Consider the following 24,252-nt stretch of genomic DNA (forward strand, 5'->3'; position numbering starts at 1 on the left):
ATCTATCTATCTATCTATCTATCTATCTATCTATCTATCTATCTATCTATCAGAACAAGTTCAGTTTAATTTTATAAAGAACATCATTAATAGTTTGCTTTGCTTTACTTTTTAGAAGCAGACATACTGCATGCAGTTCAAACTTCTTCAGTTGCCTTTCATGCACTGATAATTAAAAGGGGGAAATCAAAACAAAATCTCTAACTGGAAAATACACACACTCTTTATAATTACCTATTTCAAAGCAGTAATTGAGCATTTCATTATAAAGATGGTAATCAATCTGGAATAATACTCCAGGGAGAGCACACACATCAAGAGACTTCTCCAGTATAATAGACTGTGCAGCAGCAACCTTCTCGGATTAGCATCAGTTGCTCAAGCATTTCTTCTTTGAAAGATGAAACCCTCTCAAAGTGCACTGCAGTGTTCCTACAAAACTCTTCAATATCATCTTACAGTGTAAAAAAAGGTGTTTTGTTTTGAGATAAGGAAAATTTATTAGATTTTTTTAAAAAAATAATAGAACAATCTTTGAAATGAAGTGTCATACCCCATTTTCCCCTGGATGATGATAGCAATGGAAAAAGAAACCTAAGATTGAATACCCAAATACATAGTCATCTGTGTGACTGTTCAGAGTTAAACTCCATAGTATTTGTTGGTACTTAATCCCAGGAAAGAGTGTGTAGGATTGCGGCAAATGAACCAATAAATCTGTGGGTAGGATTTCAATGAATAGGTTGAAATTCGTGCTTATGAAGGATATAAAAATCCTCAATTAGTCTTATCAGCCAATGAGGCTTTTATTTGAAGAGAGGATATGGAGTCCTCCTTTCACATCTGAGGGTTTCACCTTCACAGATTTGATTATTTGCAGATTATTCGCCTCACTTTCACATTTTTATGATGACAACTGGTGTCCCTGGGAGGAAATCAAAGTGATGGGGTGGCTTGTTCGTTTACATGTGCTCTCTAAGTAGTGCACATGCTTGTGTAGGGGGGAAGAGGATGGGATGGGGGGATCATAAAGAGGGAAGGTCTGCATGTGTGTGCATGGCCCTCACATGCATAGGAGGGAAGGAAAGAAAGGGATGGGATGAGGATTATGAGAATGGGAGGTCCTTTTGTGTGTCTGTTCAGTCATACAGGTGCACAGATGGGAAGCAAAAGGAACCGCGAGGAGGAAAAGTCTTTGTGTGTGTGTGTTCTCTCATTGCATGGATGGGCGGGTGGGCAAAAAGGGGTTAGGATGAAGTGAGTGTCAGAAGGGAGGCTGACTCTGTGTGTGTGTGTGCGCGCATGCATTTGCTCACTCACTGGCAGCCCACAGGCATCAACTTCTGCCTTTGGAATGAGTAAGCACAAGCATTACACAGGATCTCAAAGGTGTTTGTGCTAATTCATTCCAAAGATGGAAGTGAGCAACCAGTGTTAAATGTTAGGGGGGGTGTGGACAGATTCATGGTGTTTCCACTTTTGCAGGGGCCTTGTGGCCCTAACCCCTGTGAATGTGGAGGGCAGATTGTAAATACTGTATCTAAAAGGAGATACTTGGTGAATTATTTCTTCATGAACTTAAAATTATTCATTAAACATGTTTCTAAATGAATACATTATAATGAACCAACAGTAACAAAAATCTGTTCCATATAGTTTCAAAACAGACATTGTAGAGATAATAGGTGTATAGTACACATGATTTAAACATTAATAAGAGGGATGAGAAACATGTGGCTCCAGACATTGCTGAAGTGCAACTCCCAGCCTCGCAGATAAATGGCCAAGCTGGCTTGAGGTCCAATAATATCTGGAGGACTGCATGATTCCCACCCTGACTTACAGTGACAGCCTATTAATGTGAATTACTTGTGCTTAAGCAACTTTATGATGTTATTTGTGCACTTGCATAAAACAGTCTTAGGTATACACTGGGATTGGATGGGTATTTCTGACTCCTACTGATGACAAATGTAAAGTTACTGGTGACCGGAAGTGCTGTTTCTGGTGACGATAAGTTGTTTATAATGATCAGAAATCACTCCTGATCACTATTTGATTATATTTTTGGTTTATATTTTTAGGTGTCCTCAAAACAAAGTGTATGTATGTCCCTTAGAAGCTATTATCAGGAAAGGTCAAAAAAAAAAAAAAAAAAAAAAAGAAAGAAAGAAAGAAAGAAAAGAAGAAAAGAGGGCATGGCCTTTGGAGGCCGATAATGGAAGCCCACATGTAGCCCAACAGCTGCACAATGCTAGAAATGGAAATAATATTTTAAAATATTCAGAAAATGGTCAAAAATGTGTCCCTCCCAAGTGTCGAGAAACTCCAGTTTGGAGGAATATTGGACTGACAAGAAGAATCATTGTAGTTTGAGACTTAGGGATGAAGCAGACGGCTCTTAAAGAGCAGCCTTCAGCCAGGATCAAGCAAGGACTGCAACAACCATATGGCCTGCTCCCATAACAGGCCACTGGCTGTAGTCCCAAGATGTGCTGGCCAGGAGTCCATTCAAATCGACTTCTTTTTTATCTGGTTCTTTGCACGAGAGCATGGCCTTAGTGCAGTTTCTTGTCGCTTTGGGGGTGTGCTTCATCTAAACTCCCCCAAAGTTGCTGGAAATAACTTTTTTTTTTTTTTGGCCCATGCATTTTGGGCCTTATTTTTGTGCAGCAAACACTACTTTCTATTAAGAAAACATTTCTACTCAGAGATATTATTATTATTATTTATTTATTTATTTATTTATTTATTTATATTCTGCTTTTTCACAGAGAATCAAAACGGATCACAACAGTAAAATGACACAGAATACAGTTAAAATTACAATTAAAAAGACAGATCCCAGAAACCCAGCCTCCCCCCAATCGTAAAAGCATAAGTCCAAGCCATAAAATAGGATTAAACAGCAGATAGTATAAAACATGTCAATACAAGCATAATAAAAAAGAAAAGAAAAAAACTTGTGGGTGAATTGTGCAGGAGAGAAGGGGCAGGGATGGTGATATCGGTACCAATGTCAATATATGTTAGCAGCAGTAGAAATAACAGCAACAATAATAGTAGGAAGGAATAATACTATTTCCTTCCAGAAAATACTGTAATGGGAGATTTATTCTGTTAAAAATTAATGTTGTTAATTTGCACAGATAACTACATTTTTGTACAAGAAACAGTTTCTGCACAGAAAATTTCATTTCTACATGGAATTTGCTGTTTCCTGTGCACAAAAACCTGTTTTATGTGCAAAGGAGCCACACGGTGCAGAATAAATCCTGAATTGCTAACAGTCTTTGAAAAACTGTTTTCAAAGACGTTTTGGCAATCGGAAGAAATTTGTTAAATGTAATTATTGATGCGTTCGAGAAGAAAATTAGCAAAAAATACATAGATCCCCACCACAGAAAGAAAAGAACAGCAGTAAATAATCTGCTCTACTGTACTCACAAATTCTTGTAAAAAAGAACCTAACAATTGTGGCCACCCTTTGCAGGATTGTTGAAGAAAACTGGGGCCCATTCATAGTACACAATGATAGTATGGCAAATTTCATATTACACAATGACTATAATGGCAAATTTCAATAGAATCCTGGGATTTGCATCTTAGGGAGAATTCTCTGCCAGATGGCTTTAGTGTCAGGTTGCAGCCACGGCACTTTAAAGTGAAATCATAGTGGTATAATTGTATAGTGTGTAAAGTCCCCTGACCTCAAACTTTCCTGAATATATTTCTGGAGTCTGATGAAATGGATTCAATGAAGCAAAACAATCTACATGGTGCATCCATTCACACAAAAGTCTCTCTAGGCAGAATAGCTATTGGGACCATTACATGCACCCATAATTATCTCTTGCAAATGAAAATATGCATTCATTCTGTTCATTGTCTGACTCATTTGATGTGACAGGCTTTTCTATTTGTAAATGAAATGATGCTTGCAACATTTCCTTTGGATAGCTGGTGTGTTGTTTAAATGGCTCAAACACAAGGAAAGCTCATGTCTCTTGGGAAAGGCTAGTATGGGCTATTTTGTCCAGTGTGGAAGATCTGATCTCTTTAAAGCCATCTGAACAGCTTATTTGCTTTAAGAAGATTGAATAAAATATCTGCTCTATAAAGATTTGACAGGCAAATGTTTTACATACATAAAGATGTGCATGTGATCTACACTGGGGGATAGCGTGTTTTGATTAGATTGGACTTTTAATGTATGAATTTATGGCAACTGTTGGAAAGTGTAAAATCAAAGCTAGGAAACAAGGAAGCTTTCAGATTTATACTCTCTTTCTAAAGAAGAAGAATCTTTATGCTTTCATTCTGTATATTGTTTAGAAATCCAGTCATGTCATCTGATTAGCTGCTAAAAGTGACAATTATTAGCCTGTGATTGTGAAATGGAAATGGTATCCAACTACAATTCTGCTGTACCTAGGATATTTATATTCATTTTTCTAATTGTGTGGGTACCATTTTTATCAATATTATTTGTGTGTGATGGAACAACAAAAAAATTAGCACAGAAGAAGTAACATATTCATATGATAAGACATGGCTTGTTAGCGAACCAAAAAGGGACAGTGATCAGCCATTGTATAATTGAAGACATTCTCTAATCCTAAACTGTTCTGAGGATAGCCAACCACAGCAATGGAAGAACAAATAAGATTTGTAACGTTGTCTGTTTCTCTGTCCTCTTATTAATCTAATGCACCAAGCTGGTGAATGCCAAGAAAAGTGGCTTAAAAGGTAGCTATGATGTCTTTATGCTACTTGCCAGTTCATTCTGTGAAGTTTCAATATATGCAACATTACAATAATGAGTCAAATGTCAAGATTGATTTGGAAATTATCTCTGGCTCTTTTTTTCTTCTCTTACCCTCTTTTCAATAAACAGTTGTAAGCATGTTCTGTGGAATCTTCAAGATGATCAATAGTCTGAGTTTCAGGGCTGGGAAATAGTGGTGATTTTGGTGTTATTCCTTGTACTACTCTGGAGTAAGATATTGTTCTTAATGTTACTCCTACTCCTACGCCTGTAAAAAAAACCTCTTACTCCTTACTCCTGCTCCTACTGTCCAACCCTGGGGAAAAGCCCCAGTTGCTTTGCAAGACTGGTGTGTGTGTGTGTGTGTGCGCGCGCACGCGCGCGTGCGTCTCTCTTTTCCTCCCAGTCCCTTTCCCAGTGCAATATAATAACATTTTTTTATGTTTTCATGTACAATATAATAACAGGAATAAGGAGTAACAAATATATTTTTGTTACTCCTTATTCCTACTCCTAATCCTGTAAAAATCTCTCACTTCTTAACTCTTTAATCTTTACTCCTACTCCTATTCCCTAGCCCTGCTGAATTTTAACAAAGACTGTATGTATGTATTTAGATACATTGCTCAGCTTAGTCTCTCCTAGGCTTGACGTCTACGTCTCTCTCCTCCGTTGCAACATGACATGAAAGTTTTGCTTCTGTTTAAGTTTAAATGGAAATTATCCTTCATCTGAAGTCTTAAGACTGCAGTCCTATTTTTCTTGTGTGCTGTTAGGCTCCTTCTGACTTATAATGGCCCCAAGGCAACCCTATCACAGGGTTTTGTGGGCCAGATTTGATCAGAGAAGGGGTTGCCTTTGACTTCCTCTATGGCTGAGAGAATGTGACTTGCCCAAGGCCACCCAGTGTGTTTCCATGGTTTAGCAGGGATTTGAATCCTCATCTCCAGAGTCATAGTCTACTACTCAAACCACTACACAATACTGGCCCATTTGCAATCATATACTAACTTTGTAAAACATAAGCCCCAATTGGAAGACATGTATAGGACTTTATCTGTTACTCATTTAAACTATGGTTAGTGGAAACAAGCTAGCTGGGTCTTCAAATTAAAATTCAAAATTCAAAAACTAGGTCTTGAAATTAAATGGTTTCCACTAACCATTGTTAATTAATTATACTTTGTTGGGATGCAGAGAAGATGGCAAGCTAAAGCTGAGAAATAATAAAAATGTACATTAATGAACTCTTTGCTGCAGCAGCATTGTGGGGCATGTATAAGCTATTACGAGAATTGCCTTCATAATGCTAAGTGTTTTTTGGATTTCAAGATACCACATTTTAGCCACCACAGGGGAATTTTAAAGAGAGTTCCAGTGCACTGGACCTTGCCATCTGAGACTTCTGCCTCCAACAGAGGTAAAGCATTTTTTTCTAATATTGGCACTGATTCGCATGCTTTACCTCTGTACCACCTAACGTTTTCCTGATGCAAAACATGAAGACTTCTTGAGAAATTCAGTGTTCACTACCTACATAGGAGCCTGTGACTTCACAAAGGAAGGAGACATGCTGGATTGCAAGGAAACATCTTCCTCAAATTGCAAATGGACACTAAATTTCTTTGACTTTGAAAATCTACCAGTGACCACATGGTCAAAGGGGGAGGTTCCAGCCTGCCGATAGCCCTCCCTACCACCTAAATTAAGACCAGAAACAGAAAATGCAGGAATAACATCTTCAATTTTGTTCTCCTGTTTGCCTGATGAAGAAGCCAGTGTGACTTCGAAAGCTTATAACATGTAATTGTACATTTAGGTTGGCCCAATAAAAGTATCATTGGATGTTATAGGATTTGCTGTATGGCTGACACGGCTCCCCCTAAATGCTAAATAGTGTTAGTCTTATGTCCAAAATATTATGTAAATATGAAAGCTAAGATATACATTGTGAAGATATGCTTCCTCTCTCTGTTCAGTAGTCATAAATGGCTTCTGAAGATGGAAGATAGTTTTGAGAATGCCCCTACTATATTTGGCAGACAAGCCAGCATATGCCATTACAGCTACCACCATGAGCAATATAGAAGGAATCTCATGTGACAGATGCAGATTGGAATCAAAAGACCTACTTCAAGTGTGCACCATAGAGCTTGTGTTATTGACCAACAGGAACTTCAGTTGCACACATAAACAGGAAAAATTTGTGTTATCAGAATCATAGAGTTGGAAATGGCTTTATTGGTCATTGAGTCCAAGTGGGTCATTGAGTCCAACCCCCCGCTCAATGCAGGATCTCTAGCTAAAGCATCCCCAGCTGTCCAGTCTCTTTCTGAAGATGTCTAGAGAAGGAAACCATGCCACCTTTCTAGGCAATTGGTTCTGTTGCCAAATTACATTTACTGTTAAGAGGTTTGTTATGTTCAGCTAAAATCTACCTCCCTGCAACATAGGGGTGAAGCAAGCAGCTTGCCAGGAGCATCTGGAGGCTTCCAAAGTGGCCCGCTGTTATGATCCCAAATTGGCTGCCACCAGGAGCCACATTTAATCATCTCCATTTTGATCTGGTCCAAAGGAACAGATCACAGTGTTGCAGCGGCTTCTGGCCATTTTGGGGGCATGCATCATCTGGAAGCAGCTTCTTTTGGCTCGTGCATTTTGGTACTTAGAACTGGTCCTACCCTTTGGGACAGCAGAGAACAAACCAGACCTCTTCTCCCTGTGAGAGCCCTTGAAATATATTCATGTCACTACTCAGTCTTCTCTGCACCAAGCTGAACATTCCCAAATCCTTCAATATAACAATTCACTTTGAATCTCTCCTCAGTTTTGAAAATTAGTACTTGTTTGTCATATGGCAACCACAAGGGAAATAGATTGGGATGCGGTAATCTGTTATCTGTCTTTCTGCTCTTTTGGATGTTGCTGCAGTGTCTTTCAGCACAAACATACACAGTAAATTCCACTAACCAAAATAGGATTGAATCCTTAGTGATGCACTGTCAATTCATTAAATATATTATTTCTTAATTAACTTGATCTACTTGATCATTTTTCTGAATGTATGCTCTCTCTGGCTTTGCTTCGCAAACGAAGATTCAGGAAGGAGTGTCTTAAAACAGCCATTTTAAAGTTTGGCTTTGATGTTTACAGTTATACTGAATGAACAGGAGTTTATATGCAAGATATGGCTAAACTTTGTTCCTTTTTTGGTTCCTTTTGGTTGTGTTCTTTTAAAAAAAAATCTAGGAAGCCACTAGTATTTGACACAAAAATCTTATCATGCTTAGAATCCATACATGTATTATGTGTTTATGTTTGTGACAAAGATATGAAGAGAGAAAGAGCATTCACATGTATATAATATATATCATCTATCTATCCAGTTGATATTCTTATAACATATTCTAGTGTGAGGAATTTATTATATTTTTATTGTTCACAAAACTTTTATATTTATTATCCAATCATTTTGTATTACCAAATGCTTTTGGAGAATAATCACATCAGCTCTCTAACACAGTATCTAATAAGACTGATTTGCCATCAGCAATGTCATAATAAAATGCATTCAGGCTAAAGCTAGTTGCAGCTGGATTACTGTCTTCCATTTTCTCTGTGAATTCTCATTCAGTCCTGCTTCAACTTGATTAGGCAATGGCTAGAATAAATAATTTAGAAATTAATGTGTAAGGCTGAAAATGAACAGAAGAGGTAACAGATACAATATTGTAGAATAATGTGACAGTAAAATAACCTGAAGCTTCAACAATAAGAAGTAAAACTTTTTCTTCCTTAGACCCATGAAGACAGTTTCAAAAACCTGACACTGGTTTCTCTCTGATGTTGGGATGGGGAAAATATTTGGAAAATGGTCGAAAAGTAGGCTTCTTAAATGTTGGGAAATCATGATCAAGTGGCAGCTGGCAGTCCATATAGATCATGAAAAATGCACTTTTGTTTTTGCACAGAGAATGACATTTTCTGCACACAAAACCCAGCATTTTCAGCACAAATGTGCACTTTTCTCCCATAGAATTATTACCAAACTGCAACTAGTCTTCAAAACTGCACAGTTTTGAAAATGTGGAGAATTGTTTATTACATTCTCCATTTTACTACTCAAAATATTGTACTGAGCAGGTTTCACCTCTGCAATAATTTTACTTTGTGTACTGCCTTGGATAAAAAACAAAAACAAAACCCTTTTGGGAGTGTGGTTTGCTGTGGTAGGGAAAAGCATCTACTCTTGGTATTAACTTCCTGAATCTAGGTAGTTCTCTTGCTAGGAAGCAACAATGGCACCCATTGCTCCTTTTTTGTCACTGTTGATTTATCTGAGAGATCCTAGATTATGGCAATGACAAATGTTTTGATGCTGACCTAAGAAGGAGACAAGTGAACAAAGGAAAACTCTTTTTGCCTCTCTTTCAGCTCTGATCTCACCATGGAGACTAGTTCATGCAAAAGATGCCAGGAAAATTTTGTCAAACAGTCTCAAATCCACTGGGGTTTCATAAAAAGGAGAAGAAGCTTTTCCAAGTCTCTATATTCTTCTCTATGGCTTGAAACAAAATGCACACCAAAGAATTCATGATTTAACTTCTGCTCAGCCTCACTAGCCCTTCCACTCCCCAATCCATTTATTTATCTATTGATGCTGATGGGGAGAGGGAGAGAGATGACTACTACTACTGTACTACCACTACCACTATTTCTTCTCCCCCTCCTTCACCTTTTCCTCCTCCTCACTCATGATCTGGGTAGAAGCCCACTACGATGCAAAACCTAGTTTATACTGGAATATATAATTGTAACAATTTTGGGGCTTATTTCTCTGTTAATGAAGCTACTAAACTAGGGAAGATTTCTAAAACCAGGGTTAGATGTTTGTAGTAAAACTTACTTTTGTAGCCTGGATGTATCTAGCAGTTGCACATTTGGGCAAATAAATCAAGGGGTTTTTTGTTTGTTTGTTTGTTTTTCAAATTGCAGAATGACTTTTTATTCCATGGTATTGGTTTGCCAAAGAAACCTGTCAAAACCAGACTTCAAGCATACATAGTTGTTATTCCTGCTAGTTGTAGTTTGGACGCATATGTCTGTCTTCCTTTGAGAGCTTTTGAAATTTATTGGTGAAGAAACAATCCAAAATCCTATATTCTTTTTGTAATAGATGATTATTTCTTGCTCAGCTAATGTTTTCTATTATCTTCTGTCCTGATTGCCTTTCTGTTTCTTTTGCCCGATGGTGTTCCTGGATTAGAGGTGGGCCAAGTCATTTGTGACTACTGGACTGTACAAATTTTCTCTCTTTCTATGACAAGGCCTCGGCAGTTATTGATGTTCCTCCTTGGTCATCAGTTGAGCATGAAATCTGTTTACAAAACAGACTCAAAAGTAGACATGGAATGGCATGCATAAGCTCAGTGTATTACTGATGCTTCTTTTTAGTGACTTGTTGGTGTTTCATCTATACAATCCAGTTACTACAACAGTGGCCAAATTTCCTTAATATAAGTGTACCTTACCAAGTTCAGACATAAGTGCGACAAATAAAGTTGCCCACCCTTTATGGCTCAGTTGTGCTCTTCAAGGATGGCAAACAACATATCTACTGAGCCTTTTATTTTAAACCAAAAGTAATGAATGTTCAAAAACCACTAGTGTTTCTGCTTAACTCATATTTGATCGTCTACCGTAATGAACAAAAAGAAGAGTATGTATTAGGTTTCCATGATGAAGGCACAAATCCTTTCATTGATTTTTCAAGGATGACTGCAAGGCATGTGGTGATAACTTTGCCATAATCAATTAGAAACTCACTAGAAGACATAAATTAGAAATCAATTAGAAACTCACTACAAGACATTTGCTTTTTGTGCAATTAAATGTTAAACAAAAAGAGGGGGGCCATTAAACTTTATTAAATGCATTTGTCCTCCTCACTAACATCTGACATGGTGCCCTTGTTTTCCTTACCTTTCTTTAAATACCTTTTGTTTAGTATGGTAAGGAGGATTATTATTCAAGAAACATAGAACTAGTCACATGATTGTCCTTATTTTCCCTTATTTTCTGGTACTGGTAATGAATGGTTAGTGGAAATCTAATACCCTATTATTTTATATTATTTAGAAGAGGATAGTCTTTTTCTTTCTATACTGGAACTCAGCATTCTGGCTGGTTGAAATCAGTAAGTGAAATTCAGCCCTAATAATGTCATTCTTTGCTTGTGGGCTTCTTTGCACTGCTGTAATGCCTGTAGAAGGCATATTAGGTAGCATTCAGCTGTAAAGAATATTTGCTGTACACAAGGCTTGCTTTCCCCTTCCATTTCTCTAGCAAAGGGTCGCCCCGGCCCTTTGGAACACGCTGCCCATTGAGCTCCGCTCGGCCACCTCCCTGGCCCAATTTAGAAAGGATCTTAAAACCTTTCTATTTCAAGATGCATTCCCCGACTAGAGTCCAGTGGGCCTCCCTTCCTCTTCTGTGGCAAAGAGGACAGGCTAACAGGGCTTTTATTCTGTTTATGTATTGTTTAACTTTATTGTTTAAGATGGTCGATGTATATGATGTGTTTTATTGTTTTAACATGCTGTAAACCGCCCTGATCTTCGGAAGGGCGGTATAAAAATAAAGTTTTTTATTATTTTATTTATTATTATTATAGTTTCAACCAATCTCTATTACCTTATTTCCTTTGAAGAAAGTCATTTGCATCCTTCTCTTCCTTTCCCAAGAGCATGTCCTAAAATGTTGTGACTGATCAGTTTGTGTTGATTTGCCTTAAAGATGATAGGAGCTCCATTTCTGACTTGTCCCCTTTGCTTTAGTTCCCTTCAGAAAAATGCTGTTTAGTTAACAAAATATATAAATAAAAATAAAATGCATTAAATTTTGGGCAAAATAAGGATGCATCTACACTGTAGAAATAATGTAGTTTGACACAGCTCTAAATGCCCTAGCTTTATCCTATGAAATCTTGGGATTTGTAGTTTTACAAGGTCTGTAGCCTTATCTGCCAGAGTGCTGGTGCCTCACAAAACTACGCATCTCAGGATTCGGTAGGATGGAGCCAATGGCAGTTAAATAGGTGTCAGATTGCATTATCTTCACAGTGTAGATGCACCCTAAGTCACTGCACTGTAGTGATTCTAATCAGACCAGCAATTTTAAAAATCCTGTCAGGCTTTCCCAGCATTCAGCCATTTAAAAATGGCTATTTTTCAGCCATTTAAAAAATAACATTTTGTAGCATTCTTTTTTTATCCCTAGTCTTAGTTTTCCTGAGATCCAAAACACGCTTTAGAAGAAATAAACTAGTTTGAGACTTCTTTGGCTCCCCTTGCTCAGTGCTAGGGAATTATAGGAACTGCAGTTTTATAAGACATTTAGCCTCCTCTGTTGTAGCTCTGGGGCTATAATAAACTACAGTTCCCAAGATTCTCTACCATTGAGCCAGGACAGTTAAAGCAGTCTCAAACTGGATTATTTCTACAGTGTGTTTTGGGCCTATGATTTAGTCCAGTTCCTAACTGTAAAGTTTATATACATATTGGATGAGAATTTATTAAGAAGTTCAAGTGCACCAATTCTTATGCCTCCACTGGAAGCCTCTTACAATGAGGAACATCCAAACCATCGCCCCCTCCCCCAAGCATTGCAGAATTAGTATTTTTTGAGGAACAGAACATTTCACCCATAGATAGTGGTATTTTAGCTCTCGAGTCAGTATAACTCCAGATAAAAGTAGAGGATGAATCTAACAGGTGAGCAGCTGGGTCAGAAAGGAGGAGCCCTTAGGCGCAGATGCTTCTTGGGAAAAGGTGATTCCCATGGAAGAGTCCTCCAAGGAGGACTGTGGAAATATCTACAACAGAGTTTAGGCTGAAATCAGGTTGCTAAGGTACATAAGTCTCAATTCTTCATTGTCAGGGCTTCTGAAAATATTGTCTGTCCTGAGTTCCTGCAAATTTTCCTCTTGTATTGATTTACTTGCTTTTGGGACTGGCTCACCTAGAAACAGGTATGATACAGATCTCCATGGGCTGATTAGAGCTCCACTTTAAACTTTGAAATAAGCAATACAGTAAGGTTAGTACTGTATATTCTGCAATTTGGCTGCTTCCAGATTGAAATAAAACACTGAAGAAAGACTAGTGGTATTGCCAGAATATCACAGTAAGCATTCATCTTTATGTAGAAATAATAAGAAATAATAAAAATACTATTGACCAGTCAGTCAGACATTAGTACCAGGAAAGGTACGAGGAAAGATCATTAAATCATCAGAGGGATTTAGAAAGTAATGCTGTGGTTACTAAGAACTAGCACTGGTTTCTTAAAAGCAAGTCATGCCAGATTTTAATTATCTCCCTATTTTTTGGAAAGAGTTTCAGTCTTGGTGGATCAGGGGACTGCTTTGGATGTAGTATATGCAATACAAGGCTGCATCAACAGCAGTATAACGTCCATATGGAGAGAAGTCATAGCACCACTGTGTTCCACTTTAATCAGACATCACCTAGGAAAACATATCTAGTCCTGGGCACCATAGTTTAAGAAGGATACTGACAAGTTAGAATGTGTTCAGTGGAGGGGAACTATGACGGTCTGGAAGCTGGATATGTTTACCTTGGGGAAGAGAAGACTAAGATATGATGTGATAGCTGTCTTTAAATATTTGAAGGTATAATATAGAAGGTGGAGCAAGTTTATTTCCTACTGCTCCAGAGGCATGAACAAATTAGGGTTGCCATAGCAGAGGACCTCCGAACCGGGACAAATGTAGGAGAAGGTTCAAAAATGTAGGACCTTTTTTTTTCCTTTCCTACATTTTTGAAGCTTGTCCTCCTTCTCCTTCCCGGCTTGGGAGGAAGCCTCGGGCTGCTCCCAGGCCGGGAAGGAGCGTGGGGGGCCGCCTGTCATCACGGCCATCGCCGCGGTGGCAAGCGGCCTCCTCCTCGGCCTCGCAGAGGCCTTGGAGGACCCCACAGCCAGAGCTCCGATCGCGGAGCCGCTTCCAGGGCCTCCGGAGGGGCCTGGGGAGAGCTTCTCCCAAGGCCCAGAGGCCCTGGAGGACTGCTCCGCGATCGCGGAGCCGCTTCCAGGGCCTCCGGAGGGGCCTGGGGAGAGCTTCTCCCAAGCCCCAGAGGCCCTGGAAGAGTGCTCCGCGATCGCAGGAGCCGCTTCCAGGGCCTCCGGAGGGGCCTGGGAGAGCTTCTCCCAAGCCCCAGCCTCCAGGCCCTTGCTGGAAGGGGGGTGTCCCGGGGGCGGGGCCAAACCGGGGCGGGACCGTGTGGACCCGCCCCAAACCAGGAAAGTCCCGCCCCCAGGCGGGATATGGCAAGCCTAGAACAAATGCATACAAATTAGAAGAGATTTCACCTAAACATTCCGAAGAACATCTTGACTGTAATAGCTGCTAAACAGTGGCTTTGACTGCTTTGGAAGGTGATAGATTTTCCTTCTTTGGAGGTCTTTAAACAGAGTTTGGATGGCAATATCTCAGGAGTGGTTTAGCAATGCTTTCCTATGCATCAGGAATTTGGACTAAATAGATGTTGAAGCTGCTTTCTACTCTATGGTTCTATACTTGTTGAATGGCAATGCCTCAGGATGGGAGAATATGAAAGGAGGATTTGTGTCTATTTAATTAGTGATCCATTGTCTGCTGGGAAAGCCCCTGACTTTGGGTGATGTTTATTTGCATGTGCTTTTGATTTTGGTGTTTTTCAGAACTGGTGGCCAAACTTTGTTTATTTTCAGGGTTTCTTCTTTCCTGTTGAAGATGTCCAGGTATTTGTGGATTTCAGTGGCTTCTCTGTGCATTCTGACCCGATAGATGTTAGCATGGTCAAGAATTTCAGTGTTTTCAATTAGCATTTTATGCCCAGGGTGGTTTATAACATGTTCTGATACTGTTGATTTTTCTGGCTGGTCTAATGTGCAGTGTTTCTCATGTTCCTTGATTCACGTTTGAACACTGCATTTGGTGGTCCCTATGTAGACCTGTCTGCAGCTGCACGGTATGCGGTAAACTCCTGTGGCTATGAGAGGGTCTCTCCTGTCCTTCACTGAGCGGAGCATTTGCTGGAATTTCTTGGTCAGTCTTTAGATCATCTGGTGGGTGTGTTTCCTCATCAGTTTTCCTATTTTGTCTATCACTCCTTTGATGTGTGGTAAAAATACCTTCCCTTTGGGTGATTGTTTGTCTTCACTCCTGTGGCTTTTTCTGGGTCTGGCAGCCCTTCTGATGTCTGAGCTGGAGTAACCATTAGCCTGTAGAGTCCAGTCTAGGCACTTCAATTCAATCCCTAGAGAGGTGTTCTCTCGGGTAAAAACATAGTATTTTTGTTATTTGAGGTATTTCCATATTCATGGGGGCTTCTGTGCCCCTAATCCCAGAGAATGTGGAGGGATGAGTGTACTCTTTGCTTATCCTTCATTAGCAGCAGTGGCAAAAATAAATAAATAAATAAATTTTAAAAATGGGAAAGTGAAGGCACATGTAGGTGTAACATGAGGTACTTTTTATATTGCCATTCTTTTGTCAATCTAGATTCCATTCCTACCTTACACCAAGGTAAAGTTACATTGACCTTCCCTAAAGGCACCAAGATTTTCTGAGCTGTTGATCAGTACAATGTATTTGTTTCAGCATTTTTTTTAAAAAAAATGTACTGCTCTGTCCCTTTCAATATCCTTCATCCCCTGGCTATAGTATTCTCTCTATAAAAAAGTTAATTTCAATATTTTTGTACACACACAACTTTTACATGTATTGTTTCTTTACCCTCCAGTGTTTTTGGTAGAAGGTATTGCTTAAGCTATGTTCAACACTATGAAAGAGCAGCCATTTGCTTATGCAACAGGACTTTCCCAAGTATTTCTCATGCACTCTTATTCTCTGTATCTTTTTGTACATTTGGGCGGGTTATAGACCGCCATTTCGGATGTCCTCAGGACGTCCCATTTTAAAAAGGGGGCGTCTCTTCTAGACGCCCCTTTCCCTATCACGGACTCAGTCCGTGACAAATGGCAGCAGCCGTTCCACACATAGCATCCAGACAGGTCGTGGCGGTTATGACATCGCGGGTGCGCCATGGGAAGAAGCTCCATTTTGGAGCTTCTTTTTTGTTCTGCGAGGGAGTCGTGCAGTTTGTATGCTGCGACTCCCTCGCGGAGCAAAGAGCAGCGCCGGCAGCAAAGCGGCGGTCTGTAAAATGCCTTTGTTTCACAAATTACAAATCCCTACTTTCCCCCTTAAGTTGCCTCAGAAGTGGATTGGTACTTTGGAAGTGTGGATCAAGTGTTTCCTATTTTACTTTCAAAATACATCACTCTTGATTAACATTTTGCTGTTGGAAGTCTGGAGTAAAACATGTTTCAGGAGCATACACATGGGCTTGTTACTCAACAATTTAAAAGCAAAGAAAATTCCAGCCACTCTATTCAGCTCTATTTTGCACCATAGTTTGTTCCTCAATGAGTACGGTCCAAACTGAGGTTAAAGTATGTTGTAGGTCAGGACTAGAGCAGAATAACTTGACAGCATTTGTCTGTATCTCGCCTTGTTCATATCCAATGTTCCTGGCTTCGTCATTCGCATGACTTCACTAGTAGTATTTGGAAAAAAGCACTTTCTCATTCCAGATGTATGTGTTTTCACAGCCTGAAATACTAAAAGCTTGCTGTAGACATACAAGCTATCAAAGAGGTTTTGCTTAAAGGCCAAAGGGTCACCAAGGGAACATATTAGTGTATTTTCTGGCTAGTTAAAGTCATGACACTATGAAAGCATGCAGGGGAAAGAAGCATTACAGGGCTCCAGGTTGCGTAATGTCGACGATAATGAAAGCCACTTGGGGCACAGTGCCAAAGACTTTGCTACTGTTAATAGCTTATGTCTGTGGAGATTGAACAGAGCATGGTGTTTAAATATCTGTAAAATACTTCACCTTTATTTCTAGCCTGCCACTATGTGGCATAGTGGGACATAGCTTTTCCTATGCAAAGTTTCCCAAAGTTATCAAGAATGTTTTTGAAACAATATGTTGAAGGTAGAAACTTCATGCCACATTAGAAAGAAGAAGAGGAAAGACCACTCAGTTGGCTTTTCATTCATCTATTATTCCATGGGCTTGATCTGTCTTACATTTTAGGCCTCCTGAATAGCAGTTTTAAAGCTGAAAAAAGTACAAGGTGAATGGGGTAATTGTGTGGGGGGGGGTCATACTTTTCAGTTTGTTGGGGTCATGTGTGTCTTTCCCCCATCTCTGCCTAACTGATGTGTACAATAAACTGACTGACTATATGATTTTGTGCCTAGACTAAAAACTACACCATGCATTGCTAAATATGATCATATCTAGAATCTTTTCAGATGTACAACCTGTACTTGTACATATTGTAAGCAGGCCACACAAAAATAATACAACTTGTTCATGCACTCACATCAAGATTGCTTTCTGGCAGTGTTTTATAAATATCCTTGGCCACCATCCACATTTGTAAAACATCACACATTAAAAATTTATTGCAGTCTTGTCTATAGTTGCATCAAGACGAATTTTGTCCAATTCAGGAGTATATATGTTGGATGGTTAATGCAGAGTGTGAGAAAAGAACCAGGCTGAAGAAAATGAGAATTGCAGATGTTTTTGCAATTATAGAAGTACAAAATAAAAGAATGGAGAATTCTTAATACGTTGTTTCTACTTCAGAAGCAAGTCATGGTAACGCAGAATGCCAAATTCTACACACATATTTTGATAGGTAGAATTTCAGAAGTACAGTATTCTTCAGCATACATTGAAGGAGAAAAAGAACTAGTTAGCCTAATGAATGTAAACCAAGGGATGAAACAGATGGTCCCCTTCCAAAGACCATTTGAGGCTGCGGCAAACACACGCTGCTGCCCCAATCTGCCTTGAAACCAGCCGAAAAAGGACCGGCAAAGATCCACTCCTTTTTCAGCCAGGGAAAGGGGGGGATTTCCCCGTCCCACCGCAGTTCCATGGTGGCTTCAAGCTGCTCTGGTGGTGTGCCTCATATAAATGCTGGACTACCAGAGCACCTAGAAGCTGCCTACATTTGGGTGGCTGCCCAACTTCCAGGCAGCTTCATGGCAGCATGGGAACATGCAGTGTATAAACACTGTGCTTCCAAGCTGCCCAGAAGGTGGCTTTAAAGGGTCTGTTCTGGCGTCATGGTGAATTGAATAGACTATCTAGATTATTGCACTACACTCTTATAGTCCTGCTATTCTTCTTTAACTGCTTGGCCTGCCTCCTGTTGCATTCTGGGATTTGCAGTTTAGGGAGGGGCATTTAGAATTCTCAGCCAGAGAGCTTTTAGGCCTAACTGAACTATAAACCCCAAATGCAACAGGAGGCAGCCAGAGCGGTAAAAGTGGAATAGCAGCACTGTAAAAGTGTAGTGTGGTAATGTGAACAGTGAAGATTTTCAGACCAGCACTTAAGTGCTGGTAAAACACAGCTAAAACATTTAGGAAGTGTGCATGTGTGAAGCCTGATAATGCTTCCTAAACATCAGGAAATCATTGGCTCCCTTCCAGCATCCCTTAATCATTTGGGAAGAAGCAATTTCCTATGAACAGAAATTTTGGGTTCAAAGGAATGTGCCTTTCCTGGAACAATTCCAGGACGCTGGAGGGGAGCTAATGATTCCCTAAACGTTTTAGCTGCGTTTTACCAGCTGGTCTGAAATGACTGCCAATCAACATAAAGGTTAGATACCTCAAGGCTCTCCCATGCATTAAATGAGAATGGCTACCATTTTGGGTTAGAAGAATAGGAACGATAGCTGCTTTTAGCTTTTAATGCCCTCCTTTCTCCTATAAGGATGGGTCTGCCACTGAGCCACATGATACTTTCAGTCCAAAGCTATTGTCCACTGAATGGGAATAGAGATTCCACACCAGTTACTCCCTCAAATTCCCATCTGAGAAGGAGGGACATGTTTAGACAGCATGTGAAATGTGGGGAATAAGATCCCATCAGTGTTTCCTTTTCCTCCTTTCCCCCTTTGATTGAGTCATTTAATGGAAGGAAAAGTCAGATGAGGGTCATTTTGAAGTTGTTGGGTTTTTTTAAGTAGCACATGGATCTTCTCTTTGTATTTTTTTTCTTTTTCTTTGTCCTCATAATTTCTTCTAAGTCTCAGTCTGGCTTGTGAAGATACAGTTTCTCCATTGTCTCATTTCCCCTTGTTTTCTTGGGATGATTTGTGCCGCTTGATCAGTGAGTAGGTGGCATAGCAGTAAAGCAAAGAGAGATTGTGGTAGATCCCTTCTGATGGTTTCTGGGGTGGATTTTACCTTGGAGTGTTGTTCCTGGAAGTTGTATTTCTCTCTTGCTAGTAGTGGTGGAACTCTGATGAGTTTGTCCAAAGGCTAAACAACAGTTTGCAAGAGGCCCAGAGTTTAGACCCAGCCCCACCACCTTCTTGTAGAACATTTTGCTGGAGAATATGCCTACAGCAGGCTGGAGAGGAGACACTTTTTTCTGTTAATCAGCTGGGCCTTCTGGCAATGCCTGAGACTAATAGCCCTGAATCTCTCTTCATAGAATGCAACAGAAAGGGCCTTGGAATATCCTTTCCACCAAAATAAAGAGCAAGCATGACCATTGTAAACAGTAGGAACTATCTAAAGATTTATAGGAAATTATGAGAGTTGTGAATGACAGTTGAGATGATTGCGCTCCATTGAAATCAATTCACATTACAAATTATCCATATCTGTTCATCCCTTCCCATTTTCTAGAAGTTTCTGTTGACTAATTTTGTTTATTATTTTGGAACTGACCTTACAGTTAGACAGAGTGACACAGCTTTGTTAAATAATGGATTTGGGTTGTTATGAGTGGTCAGCAAAATGTTCATACCGGTCCCATAACTAGAGAAAGGCATGGCATAAATTAATTAAATAAATATTATTGTATTTTTGTACCAGAGAAGGTAAGAGGTGCTTTTCTACTTCATGTGCCAAAATAACTTGACTGGTTTTAGCTATGCAATTTGACATGGATGAGAAAGAGGCAACACTTATGTTCTTCCTTTAGCAGCAAAATATTTTCAGCTGACTGAGAGACTGAAACTGAGTCTTTTGATCCAGTAAAGCAGCGCATGTGCAAATATATCTGAAATTGCCTAGGAAGGAGCATGCACCTCCTTTAGGCAGCTTACAACATTTGGATATCAGGATATAACCTTTGTCTATTTGCTTGGACTGCTAAAACAAGATGTATAAGGGAAATAGTTTTGTTTTCATTTTTCAACTCATTTCAGAATATGAATATGCAAGATCAGCTTTTAATAAACTTCAAGACTAAATTTAAATAAAATTCCATTGGAAAGTGAGAGGCTGATGGCTGCCTGTGGCTATATTAAATACTTCCCTTTTTAAAAGTTGCATTATCATCCATTCAGTTGACACAAAACCCTTCATTGTACAATTGAACTGCAGGATTTTTTATTTTATTTTATTAGAGTAAAGACCTTGTTTGAAAAGGTCTTTGCTGCAACTCACAATTTTCTTGTTCATTACTCTCTGAACCATTTATTTGCTCATTAATGTATATGTGCATTCTTTAGAAGTACCATTTGAAAACTGGTGCTGCTGGTATTAAGATTTTTTTTTGTCGACAAGGCCATCACTATCTGGAAATGGTCTGATCCTTTGTCATCACTCTGTCATATAGGTACATGCAGAAAACACTTTTCCATCTTCTGTGATAGCATTGGAATCATTATTGCAGCAGTTGGCTCTGATACGCTTGCACAGACACAAATTGAGTCCGACAGGACTGATGTCTCATGGACTTTGCTGTCATTTGAAATGCTGGCACAAAGATGGTAGCGGTGAAAGAAAAAAGCTGGTACTTTCAGTCTATTGCCTATGAAGGGTCCGTGTGTGTGTGTTTGTGTGTGTGTGTGTTTATAGTAACAATAGAATCAAGAGTTGATTTTGATTTCTGGCATCTTGTTTTTCTCAAGAAAATATTACTTTTTGTTCTGTGCTAGTATCACTCACAAATTTGGAAAAATCTGTTCTCTACAATGGTTATATTATTTTACTTCTTCCCTTTTCATTTTAATTTTTCCTTCATGCAGATAACCTTTGCACTGTGATACAAATACTATTTTCTTTATATTGTGCTTATTTCAGACCTAGAAAAGCATACGTCTTAGCAGTATGATGAATCCCCAATTAAATGACAGACTTCAAAATTTCCTGTTGGCAGTGGGTGCATTTTCGAGTTTTGTTTCCAACATAGCCTTGGAAGGAGTAAAAATAGTAGGGCAAAATTGATTCCTTCTTAAAGGCAGATGCTCACACTGTATTATTCATTAGTTCTTATACAAGATATAAAATTAAACTGACTGAACTGGAATATGGAATCTTTATTCATAATTTATTTGTGAATTACATAATTCACATATAGTGGTAAATCAGAGAGGAAACAGTAACTTTGGGTGGGTAGAGAGAAGGATTTTAAGATGCCAAACCAGATAAGACTGTTGAATTAATCCTCAAATACCAATATCCTAGCCTAGCAGATAGGGCATTAGGAAGAGAAGCAGATTTAGCTCTGTCATTCTTACCTGATGCAAGGAAATCAGCTTCCAATATGTTGCTTGTTAGCAGGCCTTTGTCCTAGAGGTTGAATCCTTCTCTAAACCCTTCTTTAGAGTATCTGTAATGGCTTATTCCAGTTGAAGTATTAAAGTGGGACTTCATTAGGAATGACAGCTCAATCTCAATGGTACGCTGCTAAGAAAAGAAAATATGTTGAAGCACATGGGAACACTTGATCAGAATGTGGGTTGCAGGATGCCTTGCAAAAGGATGTTCCTTGGCTTTGGCTTTTTCTTTTTTCTTTTTTTGTAATCACTGTTAAAATGTGCAGCTCTTGAGGTATTTTGCCAGGCTAATCCCAGTCTTTGGGAATGGAATCTAATGCTTTTATCTTGCCTGTTAAAAATGTGTTTGTTTTTTGTATTTTCAGAGGAAGAAGCAAAAACATTCTGAACATCTTTCTCTCTCTCTCTTTCTTCCTCTTTGCAGGCTTTGAAAATTCTTCATCTGGAATTTCAGATTGGAGAAACTCGCAGTGGCTTCTAAGCCAGTGACCAAAGCCGCCAAAGCATGCTGGTGCCAAACTGTCGGATGATGCATATAGCCAGGCCAGTAGTAGTGCTCCTGTGCTTTCTACTCTGTGCTGATGCTGAAAGTAAGCTCCCTTTCTTTTCCTTTTTATTTATTTCTCTCCCTTGTAAAATAAAATAAAATAAAATAAATCTTGGCCATAATGAACAGTTTTGTTTTCAGTTGGCACGTTCGGAGGGCCTCTGAATAAGCTTCCTTTTGACTCAATCTTGAGACACTGTGGGATCCTCCTTGGCTCTCAGCCAGTGTTTGAAAGGGATTATTTACTGACTTCCTTACTATTTTTTCTTCTTGTTAATACCCTTTTTCTTATGCATTGGAGGGTTCCGACTGCTCTTTATTTGTTTGTTATCCATCTTTTCAAAGAGACAATGATAGCAAAATTGTGTAGCCAAAACAAAACCTAACCTAGCTTGCCAGAAGGCAAACATCACTTAGTCTTATTAGGTATTTTTCAGTTCCTTGGATATTTTCTTTTCAAGTTTTGGGAAATAAACAATGCGGCGTTCAGGCCAATTAAAATTCCAGGTCCTTTGTGTCTGTCACAGCAGCTGTTCTAATGTATTATTTCCAACAGCTGTCGTGGAATACACGGTTTGAACAAACCAAGCAGAACTGACAACTTTGAGGTTGGGCTTTAGAGTGTGGAGACTTGGGTGTACTGCAGGCACCTAGGTTCTAAGTCCGGAACTCATGGTTTGGTACTTTAGGGTTTTGGTCAATTAGCTTGCCAATTAATGAGAAGATAATATCTCCTTTTTAATTAGGAAATCATTAGGTCTGCCTTGTTTACATGTGTTCTTTCTCCCAGCTGTTCTCTGGTTTTCTGCAGTGGGGCTGGAGAACAGCTTGCTTGGATTTGTTGTGAAGCACATGTATTGAGAGGCAGGTGTGTTGATATATTTTGGTGATGTCACTTAATCTTGTAATGTTTTCCACTGGCAGCTTCTTTGGGTTAATTTTAACATAATTAGTAATGCTTTGCATTAATAGATTAGATTTTTATTGGGATCTCATGAGTATCCTGTCTGTGGGAACATCAGAGGGGAACCTATTATCTATGCAACCTTTCTATATATGAACCAGTGAATAGCATTACTGGACAACAATTTATGCTTCCGATCCTGTCAGAAATTTTATAATGGCCTTGTAACAGCTTCGTACATACATGCTCATGGGGATTTCCTCATGTGTTAAGTGGCCGGGAACTAAGATCATAGCTCAGTGTACAGCAGTGAGCACCCATTAACTTTAGTTACCGTATATACCTGACTATAAGTCAACCTCATGTATAAGTCGAGGGCAGGTTTTGGGGCCAAAATTATGAATTTTGATATGACCCATGTATAAGTTGAGGGTAAAACTTAGGGGCATGCAACAAAGGATGTAAAGAATGAAGGAAAGGAAAATGATCTCAAAGAATAGTTCTATTTTCCTATCCAAGTATTCAAAAAGGTCAGAAGTAGGACCAGAGTGGAGAGAATAGAGGAGGTTGGTGCTTCTTTTAGGTTCTCCTAGGATGAACTAAGCTCTTACCTTTTGCCACTCTACTCAGAGAGGGAGATGGATCGTATTTTGAGTTAAGGTACAGGACTTGCATTGACCCATGGATAAGTCGACCCAGGTTTTTTAAGTCAATTTTTGACTCAAATTTCTAGACTTATACACGAGTATATACAGTACTTGCCTTTTGTTGTCCTTGTAGGTCCTTGTTATTCAGGCAATTTGTGAAGATGCCTTCAGGAAGATGGCCTTATATTGTTAATGTGCTTTTATTGATTAAAATTAATGCTAATGAAGGGATGTCTTGATCCTCTTAATTTTTGTTACTATGTCACATTATTATTTCTGTTCATCTGATATAAGAATTGAGCCATGCACAGTTATAGCACAGTCTGAATTTTGTTTGAGAGAACCCAGATATCAGTGACACCAATGCTATTGTCATTAGGATTGTAGCTTGCCTTACTGTATATACTCGACTATAAGTCAACCTCATGTATAAGTCGAGGGCAGGTTTTGGGGCCAAAATTATGGATTTTGATATGATCCTTGGTTAAGGGTAAAACTTAGGGGCATGTAATGAAGGATGTAAAGGACGAGGCAAAGGAAAACAATGCCAAAGAACTTATAAAATTCCAGTAGATATAATTATTCATGCTGATACTAAACAGTGGATAGATAAGTGAGCAGAAGGGGGTCTGTCCTTCCAGGGTAGATCTTTCACCAGGGGATGGTTTTATATATATATATATATATATATATATATATATATATATATATATAT

The 24,252-nt window shown here is 39.1% G+C and overlaps 1 protein-coding gene across 50 annotated transcripts in view; it reads left to right on the forward strand.

Annotated features, from left to right (window-relative positions):
- The window catches only part of PTPRD (protein tyrosine phosphatase receptor type D), a 1,118,901-nt gene that overhangs the window by 738,771 nt on the left and 355,878 nt on the right, over positions 1-24,252 (forward strand). For all 50 annotated transcript variants that reach the window (XM_042455420.1, XM_042455423.1, XM_042455433.1 and 47 more), the window contains one exon: positions 21,864-22,029. In XM_042455420.1, the coding sequence (XP_042311354.1) occupies positions 21,945-22,029 (85 nt within the window). In that variant the 5' untranslated portion in view covers positions 21,864-21,944. The remainder of the gene's footprint in view (positions 1-21,863; positions 22,030-24,252) is intronic.

This window comes from Sceloporus undulatus, chromosome 2, assembly GCF_019175285.1.
Source record: "Sceloporus undulatus isolate JIND9_A2432 ecotype Alabama chromosome 2, SceUnd_v1.1, whole genome shotgun sequence".
Lineage (NCBI taxonomy): Eukaryota > Metazoa > Chordata > Lepidosauria > Squamata > Phrynosomatidae > Sceloporus > Sceloporus undulatus.